Source organism: Melopsittacus undulatus, chromosome 6 (assembly GCF_012275295.1).
Source record: "Melopsittacus undulatus isolate bMelUnd1 chromosome 6, bMelUnd1.mat.Z, whole genome shotgun sequence".
NCBI classification, from domain to species: Eukaryota; Metazoa; Chordata; class Aves; order Psittaciformes; family Psittaculidae; genus Melopsittacus; species Melopsittacus undulatus.
The window spans coordinates 20,354,883-20,369,010 of NC_047532.1; the positions used below are offsets into that span (position 1 = coordinate 20,354,883).

Genomic DNA, 14,128 nt, shown 5'->3' on the forward strand with positions numbered 1-14,128 from the left:
GACAGTGGTTAGTGGTGGGCTTGGCAGTGCTGGGTAAAAGTTGGACTTGATGATCCCAGAGGTCTTTTCCAGCCCAGCTGATTCTACAGTTCTGGTCCCATGTGAGTGGTGTAACAGAGAGCTAATGGGTTCTGGACGCTGGACAGTGACACACACCAGGCATGTGCCAATCAAATGTATTAACCCAGCTAATTATACTCCTACGATTTCTGAGCGCAGGCAAAGCCAAAGCAGAATTTGACACTCGGCAAACTGCTGACAGTAAATGCTGCCCGGGGCTGGACCAGCGCCAGCCACACTGCTCAGAGAGGAGAAACACGGAAAAGTGCCCCCGTGGGCAGTGTGTGCTGTCCCTGATCCACTGCTGCTCTGCTGAGGGTTGGGAGCAGACAGGGCAGTTCCAGCAGACCCTTTCCAGTGTGGTCAAGGCTGAATGAGTGGCACAGGCGGTGGAGGGACACTGATGTCCCCTCGGCCAGGACTGGCTGTGATTGTCACAGACGGTGTTGTACTAAACGCTTGCTACATGTGCAAGTGCAACCTTGAAAGTAAGCACAACCCACAAGCAAGAGCTCATGGCCACCCTCAGTCCTTCATGCCTAAATAAAACCTTAATTTCACAGGATGTTTCTCCTGATAAGAATGGCTCAGGGAAATGGGGCTCTTTAGCCTTGAGAGGGCCCAGGGGGCACTTTATTTCTCTCTATAGCTACCTGAAAGGAGGGTGGAGAGAGGAGGTAGCTGATTGTCTTCTCTCAAGTAACCAGTGATAGGACAATAGGTAATGGCCTCAGGCTGCACCAGGGGAAGTTTAGACTGGCTATTAGGAGCAACTTCTTCATCAAGACTGATCAGCATTGGAACAGGCTGCCCAGGGCAGTGGCGGAGTCACTGTCCCTGGAAGTGTTCAAAAGACTATGTAGATGAGGCCTTTAGTGACATGGCTTAGTGATGGACTTGGCAGTCCTGGGGTAATGGTCGGATTTATTGATCTTAAAGGTTCCAATTAATGGTTCCTTAAAGGTTTCCAACCTAGCCGATTCTTTGAGTCTATGATTTCCTTTGGTGTCATGCTATGGGCATGACTTTCAGCAGTCCTGAGAGTCTTACCAACCCTCCAACACAGATTTTCTGTGGTCTGCTGCCTTGCTGACCTGCTCAGAGTCTGAATTGCCAGGTATAAGGACCAGAACCCCAATGTGGATTAAAATCACAGCAAGGCAAAACACTCAGCCTCCTCCAGATGGAGGTACCAACACGAATAACTGTGAGGCAACGGTTTTGAGATAACTCTGCATTTCTGGCCTTTCTGGTGGCCTTCAGCTGCACTTGCTACCCATTAGTCAAAAAAGACCAACTTTCAAATATCATGGGGCACGAGCCAGTCTTTTCATGATGACAAGTGGTAAAATGTTGCCATGAGCAGAAATACATAGGCAGAAAAGCTTGCTAAATATACAGTTTGTTACGGTGGGCTGAGATTACTTATTAAAACCAGCAAAAGGGCAACAGCGAGCTTTTAATTAGAGGGATCAGAATTTGCCCTGCTCTCAGAAATGAACCAGGTCAGAACAGGCAAAAAAAGGAGGAAAAAATCACTCTTAACTGGGAAAATTTACAAATTAAATGGCAAATGTTGCTGAGAACAAGAAAAACCAGGACTGTGGGGGAAGGAGCTGCCAAGCTACTGTGCAGTGTAAGCTCAGGTTTGCTCAGGGGTGCAGCTGTTTCTTTTCCTTGTTTAACAACTATTTTTCCTTTGAAAAACAAAATTTAAGGTAATGGAACCCCAAAGGGCAAGTGCTTGGGCAGGATGTTATTTGGACTAGAGGATGTTTAAAGGTCCCTTCCTACCCAAATCATTCTATATTCCTATCATTTTGCATCACTAGGAGGCAACCCAAACCTAGGCAGGGCTTATGCAGCTCTCTTTCTGCAGGTAGCAATGGATTGGATTTAAAACATGAAAATAGAAAGAGCAGAAGAGTACCTCAGTGCCCAGGAATCCACCTTTGACTAGCTGCCATTTAGCTTCTGTCCCACATGCCAAACAGTGCCCTTTGCAAAGTGTCCTGGGTTCAGCAGTAGCAATCAAGTTTTCTCCTTCTTAGCAGTTGGTGCAGCGCTGTGTTCTGACTTTCAGCCTGAGAACAGAGCTGATAACACCGATGGTTTTAGTTGTTCCTAATTAATGTTTACTCTGACCAATGACTTTGTGAGCCTCATGCTCTGCCAGGGAGGAGGGCAGGCCAGGAGGAAGCAGAGACAGCACACCTGACCCAAGCTAGTGAAAGAGGTATTCCATACTACAGCACTTCATGTCCGGGGAGGTAACTGGGAGTTACCCAGATGGGCTTGCTCTTTTCTGGGTCAGGCTCGTTTTGGCGGGTGGTATCGTATTCTCTCCCCTTGTTATTTCCCTTATCATTATTATTATTGGTGGCAGCAGTAGTGACAGTATTGGTGGCAGCAGGGGGTGGGTGGTGGGGAGTGGGGGAGGAAGGAAAGGGGGGGGGCGTGAGAGAGAGACTGTGTAGTTGTGTGGTTGGGTTTAACCCACAACACAAAGCTGTTTATCCCAGGCTGCATTAAGGCTACCTGGTACATTAGGGAATGGAAAAATTTCAGTAGGAAATAAAAAGCCAGCAGTGACTGCCCAGCTCCATTGCTCAGTGTGAGTATGGTTGGTCTGTCAGAGAGACTCCAAAGGAGAGAGGCCAAATGCTGCTCGGGACCATTCCCTTCTGCCCTGGAGCAGTGTGGCACTGAGAGGCCAGGCTGATACCAGAGGGAGGGAGGAGTCTCAAACTGATACCAAAGATGGGGGAAAAGATGCCAACTGAGATAAGTCCCTTCTGGCTGGGGAAAGCTGAACATGGACTCTGGAGCATGGCATGAGCCACAGTGCTGGCTCCGAGGGCAGACTGCGTTATCATCCCTCTTTGTATGTAGTTAGCCTTTTTTTTTGTTCTCCTTTTATTTTGTGAGATACACAGAGATAAAGGGAAACATGTTAAAAGAATAAGTACTTTTAAAGCATTATGACTCCATCCCTGTCAGAGCAATGCTGGCTTTGTGCAAGCTGCCTGGGGAGTGGGACTGCCCTTAGCAGCAGCAGGTGCCTCTGAATTGGCTGTCCTCTGGGGTCCTGTCCCCTTGCCAAGGTGGCACCTCCTCACACTGCAGGAGCCTGCTGGCCTTCTCTGTGTGCTGAAACTTTCTTGGCCCTGTGAGGCCAGGACAGGGCTTCACCTGTGTGGCTTTACTCCACAATGTAAGTACCTACATGGTGTCTACCCAACAACAGCCTTGCTGCAGAGGGCTGGGCTTTGTAATGTTATTCCCGGTGTGATCCATGCTGAGACGCTTGTTCTTTCTCTCCTTGCCTCCTCCCATTTCTACTTGGCCCGTAGGCAAGCTCACTGACCCCCCCAAAAGGTTGCTCTGTGCTATACACGTGGCAGGCAGAGCAGAGCCCATAGAGGCAGTGAATTGGGAGTATTTGCTCACTTGTATCTTCCCCGGGTCAGTTATAAAGGGTTTGGGCTGAGAACAAGGTATCAGATGGGAGCAAAGCCCCCGGGCGCTCTTGGGCAAGAGGAAGGAAAATGCACGTGTGCTTGTGCACATGTACAACTGTTCTGTCAGCTGCTTGCTCCAGTGAGAGTGAACTGCTGTACTGAAAGCCACACATGGACTACAGGTTCATGCTGTGGCAGTGCCTGGTGAGTGCTCAGTGAATGGCGATGTTCTGCTCACATGTGCCGTGTGGCAGAAGCACTGTCACCAGCTGAGGTTCAGTGGCACAGTTAAAGCATTGCAGTGCAGGCAGGTGCTCACTGGCCACTTTCCTGCAGTGCGATGGTGGGCATGGCATTCTTCCTCCCCATGCACATCTATGTATGAGCAGGTGCTCGCTTGGCTCTGCCATCCTGGGCCCTGGCAGCAATGCAAAGCAAAGGATCCCGATGCCAGCACTTCTGGCACGTGCATATGCACACGCATACACACCTGCACACGTGTGCTGCCTCACGAGGGCAGGAGCTTGCTTTGCCCTTGAACCTGTATCCCTGCAGGTCACCCCAGGGGCAAGCACCGTGGTAGGAGCCAGCCAGATGAAGGGGAAACACTGTTTTGCATCTGGCACCAGCTCAGGTGCTGGTCTGGCCTGGCTGGAAACACTGCATGTGGCTGCACTCCAGCAAAGTCAGCAGGCGTCAGCAGGAAGGTGCCCACAGCCATGCTGAGGAGAAGCTGATCACCCCGTCTGCCACACGCTCCCACCCATCGTGCACATGCTGGCAGGACAGGTTTGGCTTCCTCAGGAAGGGTGGACAGGCCACACACACACACACACACACACACACACACACGTGATTGTGTCTCTTGCACTGGCCTTTCCCTTGCACGCTGGTGGTGTTGTCAGGTGCTGCTCTCCAGCAGCAAACTGGGGTTTACAGTTCACATGCAGGCAGGGCTGGGGCTGCCTGCCCATGGAGGGGGCACAACCCGGGCAGGGGATTCACATCTGAATGAACTCGGGTGCTGCTCTGCAGGTAAGAGCCAGGCAATGCTTTTACTGCTGAGCAGTGACTTTGCATACATAAGTGTGATCAGTGCTGCAGAGCAGCATCACTGCAGCATGCTGCGAGGCCAGCAATGCATCAGCCTCATCCAGAGCTGATATTATCACCAAGCCCACCACCACCGATCTCTCTCCTGCAAACCCATAAGCACAGTCCAGCCTGGTCCTGCAGCCAGCATGCTGGAAAGAAAGGGGTTGCAGGTAAATGTGCTTCCAGCAAAACTCAGCATCACCTCAGGGCTGCATCCTGCTACATTCTGGGTTTCCTCTGGGCATTAGTAACTGGCATTAAAGCAGGTGAGGAGGGCGTCTCAGATCCCAGCCATCACTGGGACACCTTGTGTGCAGCATGGCCTGGGCAAAGTGGCCACTGGCTTCTTCATGTGGAGAATAATACATCCTTGGGAAAAAGGAGGGGACCCAGAGGGGGCCATGTCTGCAAAGAGACAGCAGGAGCCATTCCCGGAGGTGCCAGGGACTTTCAGCACACCCTGGTACAGCTGCAGGTGGGCAGGAGGTGAGCACACATGGGGCTGTCACAGGGGATCTCTGAGCAACCTGTCCAACAGGGTCCCTGAGGAAAGTGTGTGGTGCTCATGGCTGGGATGTGCCCATTGGAAAGGACTTTGGTCGCAAGAGGCTGAAGAGTGAGCCCATCACTGAGGGACCCTATGGCCTCTGCTTGTTACTGAAGAAACAGACAGCAAAGCCAGCTTGTATGAAACCCAATTATTCAAATTTATTAACATCAAGAATTATGCAATGATGCTGTAGATTTTTTTTTATTAACAAATAGAAAACAGACTGTATACAACAGTGACCCCTACAGCACTATGCATCCACAAGGTAAAAATGAATGTGTCCTCCAACATTACCAACCCTGGATTGCTGATTTCAACGTAGCTTGGATTTCTTAACATTCGGAATACATGTGATAATACAATTAGATACCCTTCCACCACCTTTATTCATAACTCAATGCACTCGAAAGAGGGCTGCTCACTCCCTGTCTTTAGTGCAAGCGTGATATAATAAGGAGTATTAATATATAGTACCATTAAATTAAGTCCAGTAGTCTTGCCACATTGGTTCATTAGAACGTCCTGAAGTAGCGGAAAGTACAATATCCTAGTGACTTTTAACAATTGCAGGATAGCAGAAATTATAGATACACCCAACCTCTGAAGCCACGTGTACTCCCCTCCCATTCCCTGCAGTACCCTGCTTTCCAAAGAGAGCCGGCCTGGCTCTGCTCTGAGGGTGGCTGGGCTTGTGCTCCTTGAATTGAAAATGCTTTTGATGCACGTCACTGGTGAGAGGTGACAGAATGGTGCTTGCACGCACGGAACTGGGGGATAAACAAAAAGGGCCACGTCTCGCTCTTTCCAGCCCCTTCCCGGGGAAGTGTGGGACCCACTCCCTTCTCCTGCCCCCTTTCCAGTGAGACACACAAGAAAAGAGACTCCGAAGCCAGAGCCTGGGATTTCGGGTCTCTCACAAACAAGGCGACAACTCACGTCATATCGGGATCTGCCAATACACACGGTCACTGGATTGGTTTAACACGCATCGGAATAGCACTGAATGGTTGCCAGCTGACAAAGGGGATCACTTGTCTGGTGACCCCAGATGCCCTCCCAAACCCAAACCTACTCAGGAAATAATGGGGGGGAGGGGAAAGGCTAAAAAAATAATTGGTAGCTTAGGTCCAGTTCCATGAAATTTAATATTCTACAGAGGATTAAAAAGCAGCCTATGGGGAATGGAGCTGGGCAGGAACCACAAGCCAGCTGCTGCGAATTACCAAGGAAGCTGCACTAAAATGGGCAGAACCAGCAGTGACCGGGTTGAAATAAACACAGGGCAGTAAAAAAATGTAAAAGCAAAAAGAAATAAAAAGAACAAAACCCCAAAAGCCCAACTCCCAAGGGTCTGGCGGGTCCAGTTCTGCCTGGGCAAAACATTAAGACTTGCAAACAATAAAAAATAAAGAGAGAGGAGATTATAAAAACCACTAGTAACTATTTTACATGTTTAAAAAAAAGACCCCATTCCACCCACCTAAAGCCTCGCTGTGAAATGCAGTCGGCGTGAGAGAGGGCGAGAGATGCACATGAGCAGAAATTCGGCCAGAGACTGGAAATGCTTTTGGAGTCGGATTCCCTCGTTTGGCGCTGGGGCGAAGTTCCTAAATGCTGTGGTCAAAACTGGTTGGTGTGGAGGTCTGCTGCCTGGGCAGCACCTCCATCTGTACAGAAGGACTGAGGAATGGGCAGCTCTGGCTCAGAGGGACCCATCTCCACTCCTAGACATCCCCACCGCGACTGGAGGAAAGCAGTAGTTACGTTGCATAGTGGTCAAAGCTGCCGAGATACTCCAGTGCCGCTCTGTAGCACAGCTGGTACTGGTCCTGCAAGGCAGCAAGGGGGGAAACATGAGAAGTGGGAACACAGTGACAGTGGGCAGCAGGTCCAACATCCAGAGGTATGGGCTCCCCTCCCTTCTACAGGGAGGACAGCATGCTCACCTCTGTCTGCACCATGGCTGGCCGCTGCGTCCGCAAGGTCTTCACTGTCTGGAACATGTCCACCACCCCCTCGTAGCGCATCCTCTCCAGCACGATGCTGAGCGTGATGAACACGCCTGTGCGCCCCACTCCAGCACTGTGCAGAGGGAGCAAGAGGTGCCATTAGAGACCCCCCGCCCCAGCAAGGCTCTGCTTGCACTATCTAGCAGTGGTGCAAGTGGGCCCAGCTCATGGAGCAGTGACCTGCTCAAAAGAACTAGGGAGGCCACAGGGACACTGCCAGCCAGAAGTGACCCCTGAGCCCTATGGGGCCCACCAATTCTGCCTTGCCCCTGGGCCAAGCTGCTGTTAACACCCTGCCTTACTTGAGGAGTCTTCCAAGCAGCTACAAATGGCCAATGGCACCCATGGATGCTGCTGCCTCCTTGTCCCCTGCCTGCCTCTTGCCAGTGGTGTGCAGGAGGGGCACCAAGTGCAGGAAGCTGGCAGCTGCCAGGGTCAGTGAGGTAGGGGTCATCTCTGAGGGCTGATCTGTCCCCACTCACCTGCAGTGCACTGTGATGGGCCCGTCCTGACCGAACTGCTCCTTGGTCTTGTGCACCTGCCCAATGAAATCGATGAAGCCCTCTCCTGTCTTTGGCACTCCCTGCTCAGGCCAGTCTGTGAACTGGAACTGGCGGATGGTCCGTGACTGGCCGTCCTGTGGGGACAGGGGTGTTAAGACATGAACCATAGGTGAGGGGCTGATCTTGCTCCCCTCAGCACGGGTGCTGCTGACCTGCTCTTAGACCCCCTGCCTCAGGCCAGGTGAGAAGGTGCACAGGACATGGAGGAGCCCAGGCAGAATTTCTGCTGAGAGCTTGGGGCCTGCCTCTGCTCTCCCATGTTCACCCCAGTGTGGCTGAGCTGAGCAGGGCTTTGGGCCCCTGTGGGGTCAGTGCCTTGGTCCTGTCTGGGGCTCAGCTCCACCCTAGGACCACATTTACTGTCATACAGGGGTCCTGCACCCGGTCAGATGCAGTACACAGAGACTCCAGGTGCAGGGGAGCCCATGTTAAATGCTTGCCCAAGTGTGCAAGGTGGGGTCTGGTGCTGATAGGGATCCCTGAGCTGCTCACCAGGGCTGACAGAGCTGGCAAGGAAGGAACTTGTGGTGAGAGGAGCAGCAGGTGGGGGGCAGAAGCCCCTTCTGCCTGCAGTGCAAGGCAGCACCTTGCTTTCCAGTTCCTGCAGGAGCTGCTGCACACTCCCTTTGCCAACTGGAGCCAGCAGTTGCACTCACCCTGGCATCTGTCACCTTGAACTCCCGGAGGATGTACTGTGGCATGTTGTACTCTGCCATCGGGTCCACCACGAAGTACTGGTACCGGGCAGAGCGCTCTGCAGGCCAGTACTGGTGGCACTTCTCCTGTGGATAAGGAGCATGGCAAGACATTAGGACTGACAAGCTGCTGCTCCTCCCTCCCACCCCCAGGTGCATTTGTGGCTGTGGGGCCACAGGGTCAGGCACAGGACACATCAGCAGGAGGCTGTCCCAGAGCACCTCGTGCTGGGGACAGACTGGGGTGAGCTGAGGTGCTCACAGACAGCAGCACACAGCCCCCTTCTCCCCGCAGCAGGATTCATACCCTGCCCATCTCACGCAGCTTTGTCAACATCACCACGATGGTGGAGTTGTGCTCCCAGAGCATCCGCCAGAAATCTTCCGTGGTCTCAGCCAGTGGTCCCTGTGTGGCGATGTAGGCCTTCTGCTGCCTGCAACAAACACAATGGTGCTCAGACCAGCTCTCCTGGGGGCTGGAAGCAGGAGCCTTGTGCAGCAGTGAGCAGGGCTGACAATGCAGCTGCAGAAGGAAGGTCTCAGACTATCCATGGACTCTGGGAGAGAGATGAGCCTCCCCAGCACACGTCTTCTCCCTGCAAATGCAGTGAGCACCACCAAGTGCAGGACCCAGAAAGGCTCCTCATAGTCCTTGCTGGGCTGACAGTGTCCCCAGCCCAGGCTCTTGCTGCTGCTTGTCCCCAGCGTCGCTGCACTGAAAGCCTTCTCAGTACCCATCCAGGCTGGAAGGACGGGCTGTGCTTGGGGATAATCCCAGCAGCACCCCTGGTTCCTGCACTTTCACTCTCTTCAGCACCCCTGCCCCTCCCATTGCATCAAAAGACACAGAGCAACTGCATCCTGTAACTTGGATCCTGCACACCTGCTAATTACTGGAAGCAATTCCAGCAGTGTGGAAACCATTAAAACTGTTTTGTCAACTTTTCTGGAGCTTGAACATTTGTCCCGGGTTCCACTATTAACCAGAACATCTCTCAGCATGTCCCGTGTGAAAGAGAGCTTGACCATTCCCTGGTCCCCATACTCAAGGAAGCACCTTTCGTGCTTTGGCCTCTGAGAAGGGCTGGCTCTGCCATGTTGGCTGTTTGGCTTGCTGAGTGCCCAGCCTGGCACATGGGTGCTGCCTGTGAGAGACATGATGGGTTTGGTGCCACACAGGCAGTGGAGACAGGCTGAGAGCTGGGCTTGTTTGGCCTGAAGAAGAAAAGGCTCAGGAGAGACCTTGTAACAGTCTTTCAATACCTAAAGGTGGTCTGCAAGAAATCTGGAGAGGTACTTTTCAGAAGGATATGTAGTGACAGGGCAATGGGGAATAGCTTCAACCTGACAGAAGGGAGATTTCAATTGGAGATAATGAGGAAATTCTTCACAATGAGGGTGCTGAGGCACTGGTTGCCCAGAGAAGCTGTGGCTGCCCCATCCCTGGCAGTGTTCAAGGCAAAGTTGGATGGGACTTGGAGCAACCTGCTCTAGAGGAAGGTGTCCCTGCTTGTGGCAGGGGGTTGGAACTAAATGAGTTTTAAGATCCCTTCCAATCCAAACCATTCTGAGATTCTATGACATGGTTTCACTTCACCACAGCGAGGCGCCGGAGCCCGCGGGATGAGGGGCAGCATCCTCCCATCCGGCACTCCATCTCTCCACGGGTGCTAAAAATTAATGAACGTGCTGCAGGACAGCTGTAATGTGCAGGATGAAGAGAGGAGCTGCTTCAAGGTGGATTTATAAGACACCATAAAAAGCAGGGAGTGGGGGTGCGGAACGAAACAGAAGAGGTAGTAACAATGCAGATTCAGTGATGTGACCTTGGGCCAACTGATCTCTGTAGATAATACTGAGACAATTACTTGGTTCAAAGGAAAGAATGGGAAGAGATAACAGCACTCTTCAGGAATGGGGTAGGTAGCACATGAAATGGTACCACCTGCTGTGCTGGTAGCCCTCCCTCTGGAGCATCAGCAAGCAGCAAAACCAGGATCCCTCTTAGTCTGTGGCAGTGGAGCCAGGATGCAGCGTCTGCAGCCCACCTGTCACACACAGGGCTGCCAGGGTAGGCATGAGGGCAGGCGGCCACAGTAATGCCGCAGTGCTGGATGGCTCAGAGCCACACAGGCCGGGGGAGCAGAGGCTGCTCTGTGACAGCTTTCCTCCAGACCCTTCCTCCTTCCCCATTACTCTGTCTCACCCTGGCTCACTGCAGCTATGCTGTGTTGGGATGCTCCCAGGGTTGCTCCCCTTCTGCTCCCTGCCCACTCTTCCCTCCATGTATCACTTTCCCCTGGAACCTCTTCCTGGGTTTGGTGACTGGAGCACCAATAGACGAACAGAGCCACTGGCCTGGCTGCACCTACATCTGTTCCCTTTGGCAGTGCCTGTTGCTCCTGCAAGGTCACCAGCCCATAAGAAACGTTTGGGCAGAGCCAAGCTGGAGGTGGATTGTGCTACATCCGTTGTTGTATCCCATGCTCCTGCACTGGTGACTCTACTGCGAAGGTGCATAGAGAGGTGACAGGAACGAGCCTTGTATGTGCATCACTGAGATTTGGGTCTGGATTACTGTCTTGGAGTTGGCTGGGAAAGATATATGGCCACTGAGCTGTTTCCCTGTGTTCTCCCCTTAAAGAGAAGAACATTCTCCTTAGCAGCTGAGAATGTGATGCCAGCTAGATACAGAAAATGTTACTATTATTGTCCCACTAGATCTTAATCTGTGCTTTCTAAAAGCTATCCTGGGCAGCAGAACCCAGTGACAGGTTCCCCAGTGTCCAGCACCAGCCCTGCCTGAGGATCCACAGACTCCCCCAAATCAAGATATGGGACAGTGAGTCTTGGCCTGCTGCCTGGATCAGTCATGCAGCGTACTTCTACCTCTGGTTGTTACAGTTAGTAGGGGGGGGCAGGTTTGTTTTAGATGCTGCAGATACAAAGCACATGCCAAGGGATGCCTACCAGAAGATCCTATAAACCTTGGCAGGAGCCAGCACAGCCTCCCACCCCAGCTATGCAGGCATCTGTCTACAGCAATACCAGCCAGGCTGGCAGCACTCACTCACTAGCAGTCTTTACATACTGTAACTATACGCACTGCAGTGTTTGTGAGAAGTCTGAGGGAAACAGATAAAATACAACAAAGTGATGCCCAACCAACTTCTAGGCAGCCAGGACCAGTCCTTGGGAAAGAGGAGGAGGCAGCTCTGCCACAGATCCCAAGCAGGCAGGACAGGCTGGTACAGGCACCTCAGGGTAGCCCTTACCTGTACCCATCGATGAAGCTGGCATTGATGTAATCAGAGCCCTCGACACCCCGGATGGGCTGCAGACAGACTCTCGTCAGCTCGTACGGCATGATGTTCACGAGGCGGTTCTTGAATTTGTTGCATGGGAGGTTGGCACTGATGAAACGTGAGGTATGTGCTTTAGAGTTGGCCAGCAGCTGGAAGAGGAGGAAATAGGTCAGATGCCTGCTGGGAATACAGCAAGGGAAAATGGGACCCTGGCAGCAGGGCACACAGGAGTCCCTCTGGGCATGCAGCCACCTTTTTCCCTCTGACTGAGGGACAACTACTGGGGACAAGTCTTTCCAGACCAGATGAAGGACTCTGCCACCACATTATGAGGAGGCTGCACCTAACTGCTCTATTTCCCAATAATCAGTCTGGTTTTCAGGATTGTTATGGCCCCTCTGTCACGGCAATGCACATCTAGGCATGGCATGGCCTCACTGCTGGCTTTTGGTGCATGGCTGTAGATGACAGCAGGGCAACAACCTGCACTGACCTGCTGGCGTAACCCCAAAGCCACACACAGTAGAGTGGTGACCCACAGCAGCTCTCTGACTCACAAAAGACCAGGACATGAAGTATTGTACCTCACTGAACCAAAGACACATGCCTGCTGGCATCAGGGAAGGAAAGCTTTCCATCTTCCAACAATGTCTTGCTATTTACTTCTCACCCCAGAAGAACACACGAAAAATGCGAGAATTGTGACAGTTTTAGGTAAAGAAGATCTATTTTGGGCTACTGCGAGACATTTTACGGTTCATTTTGAGGCCTGTAAACTGGAGTCATGATAAATGTGTTACTTAGATCTATTGGCAGAGACATTCAAACAGAAGTCCCCATTCTTGGCCCATCCCCTTCTAAAAAGATTCTCTCCAGCGTCTCCAGAGCCATCCTTCTTCTATGTGTGGCAGCGGCTCCCTGAAAAAGGACAGGGTTGCTCCCTGGGGAGTGATGCAGCCATGTGAGGCCCTCCCTTATCCTGCTCCCCAGGGTTTTCCATGCAATGGACACTGCTAGAGTGCAGAGAGGGGCAAATTTTATTACTGTTCTAAAGAGGCCCTTGGAGAACCAACAATTTTTGCCTTTCTTATAAGAGAGTTGCTAGAGTTGAGCCTAATTCTATGGCTCTCTTGAGGGGTTTCTCAGGGCAGGTGTCACCATGAGATACTAATTCAGCATGTTCTACAGTCTCAAGCCCAAGACACTGGTGGCTTTGGTAACCACAGAACAGAGCTGCTCAGTTGTTCCCAGTTTACACAGAGAGCCAGTATTTTACCTCTCCTGCTCCTTTGTCACTTGGAAGGAATCCCCAGGGTGAAGCAGTATTGCTGCAGTTCATTTCACAGCCTGCACGGTCTGCTGCCTCTCTGCATGAGCTATATTCCCCTGCATGAGTTCACTGGACTAATGCACCTAATCTGAGAATATGGGCGCTTACCTGAGCTCACTTCCATCTCCAAGACTAATATCTGCAGTTGGCATTCATAGATACAGACAGCAAAATGTGGGCTTGGATTCCCAAAACCAGTGTGCCTTAAAACACTGCCTTCACCAATTCTAGACACTGAGGCTTGGTGTTGAGGTGGTTAAAAGATAAAAAGTTCAGCATTGCAGAAATGAGACTAGAAACGTCTCACATATTTAAATTGGAGCCATTTCCAGACAAGTTGTTCACAGTAACATCAATTATCACTAACACGATCTGCATCTGATTTCAGATGCATCTCCTGCCGCACAGTGAACCTAGAGCAGAACGTGCTGCTGAGAACTGCACATCCATCCGCCTTTTATATCCTCCCCAGCAGCTGCCAATCCAGGGGGGACCATGGCCGACACAAGCTTTACAATTCAAATGTATTTTAAATCACTGCCTACCTGGTTTAGAAACACACAAAAGAATAACTGTCTGTAATGATCCATGGCTTTCCTCTCCCAGCTCCTGTGTGAGCAGCCCAGTGAGGCTGTGTAGCCAGAGACAGGGTGCCAGGTAAGGGGTGTCCTGGGGTTCTGCCACCAACCTTGAATTCCAGCTCCATTGCAGTAACACTCTCTCCTGGTGGCACCTGGGTCAGCTTCTGGATGTGAGCAAAGAGGTTGCGTGCAGGCACCTCTGTATTGCCGCACGTGGCTGCCTCCAGCAAGGCCTCGTGGATGAAGATGTACTGGTCCTCTGTCTGCACCATGTAGTTGCGCTGGGAGCGCATGCATGTCACGTGGCCATAGATGTCCACAGTCTTCTCATGCTTCATCCGCTCCAGCATGGCATCGATGACAATGAAGCAACCAGTTCGGCCCACGCCGGCACTGTGGGAACAAAGCATGTGGTCTCAGATGATCATCTCCTACTGATGCCATGCAAGTTCTGCTCCTGCTTAAGAGAGCACCCAGAC

At 51.8% G+C, this 14,128-nt stretch overlaps 1 protein-coding gene across 3 annotated transcripts in view; it reads right to left on the reverse strand.

Annotated features, from left to right (window-relative positions):
- Nucleotides 1-5,299: 5,299 nt before the first annotated feature.
- The window catches only part of PTPRF (protein tyrosine phosphatase receptor type F), a 390,245-nt gene continuing 381,416 nt past the window's right edge, over nt 5,300-14,128 (reverse strand). For all 3 annotated transcript variants that reach the window (XM_034063545.1, XM_034063546.1, XM_034063544.1), the window contains 7 exons: nt 13,757-14,042; nt 11,709-11,887; nt 8,741-8,867; nt 8,395-8,520; nt 7,658-7,812; nt 7,113-7,248; nt 5,300-6,995 (listed from right to left, as the gene is read on the reverse strand). In XM_034063545.1, the coding sequence (XP_033919436.1) occupies nt 6,927-6,995; nt 7,113-7,248; nt 7,658-7,812; nt 8,395-8,520; nt 8,741-8,867; nt 11,709-11,887; nt 13,757-14,042 (1,078 nt within the window). In that variant the 3' untranslated portion in view covers nt 5,300-6,926. The remainder of the gene's footprint in view (nt 6,996-7,112; nt 7,249-7,657; nt 7,813-8,394; nt 8,521-8,740; nt 8,868-11,708; nt 11,888-13,756; nt 14,043-14,128) is intronic.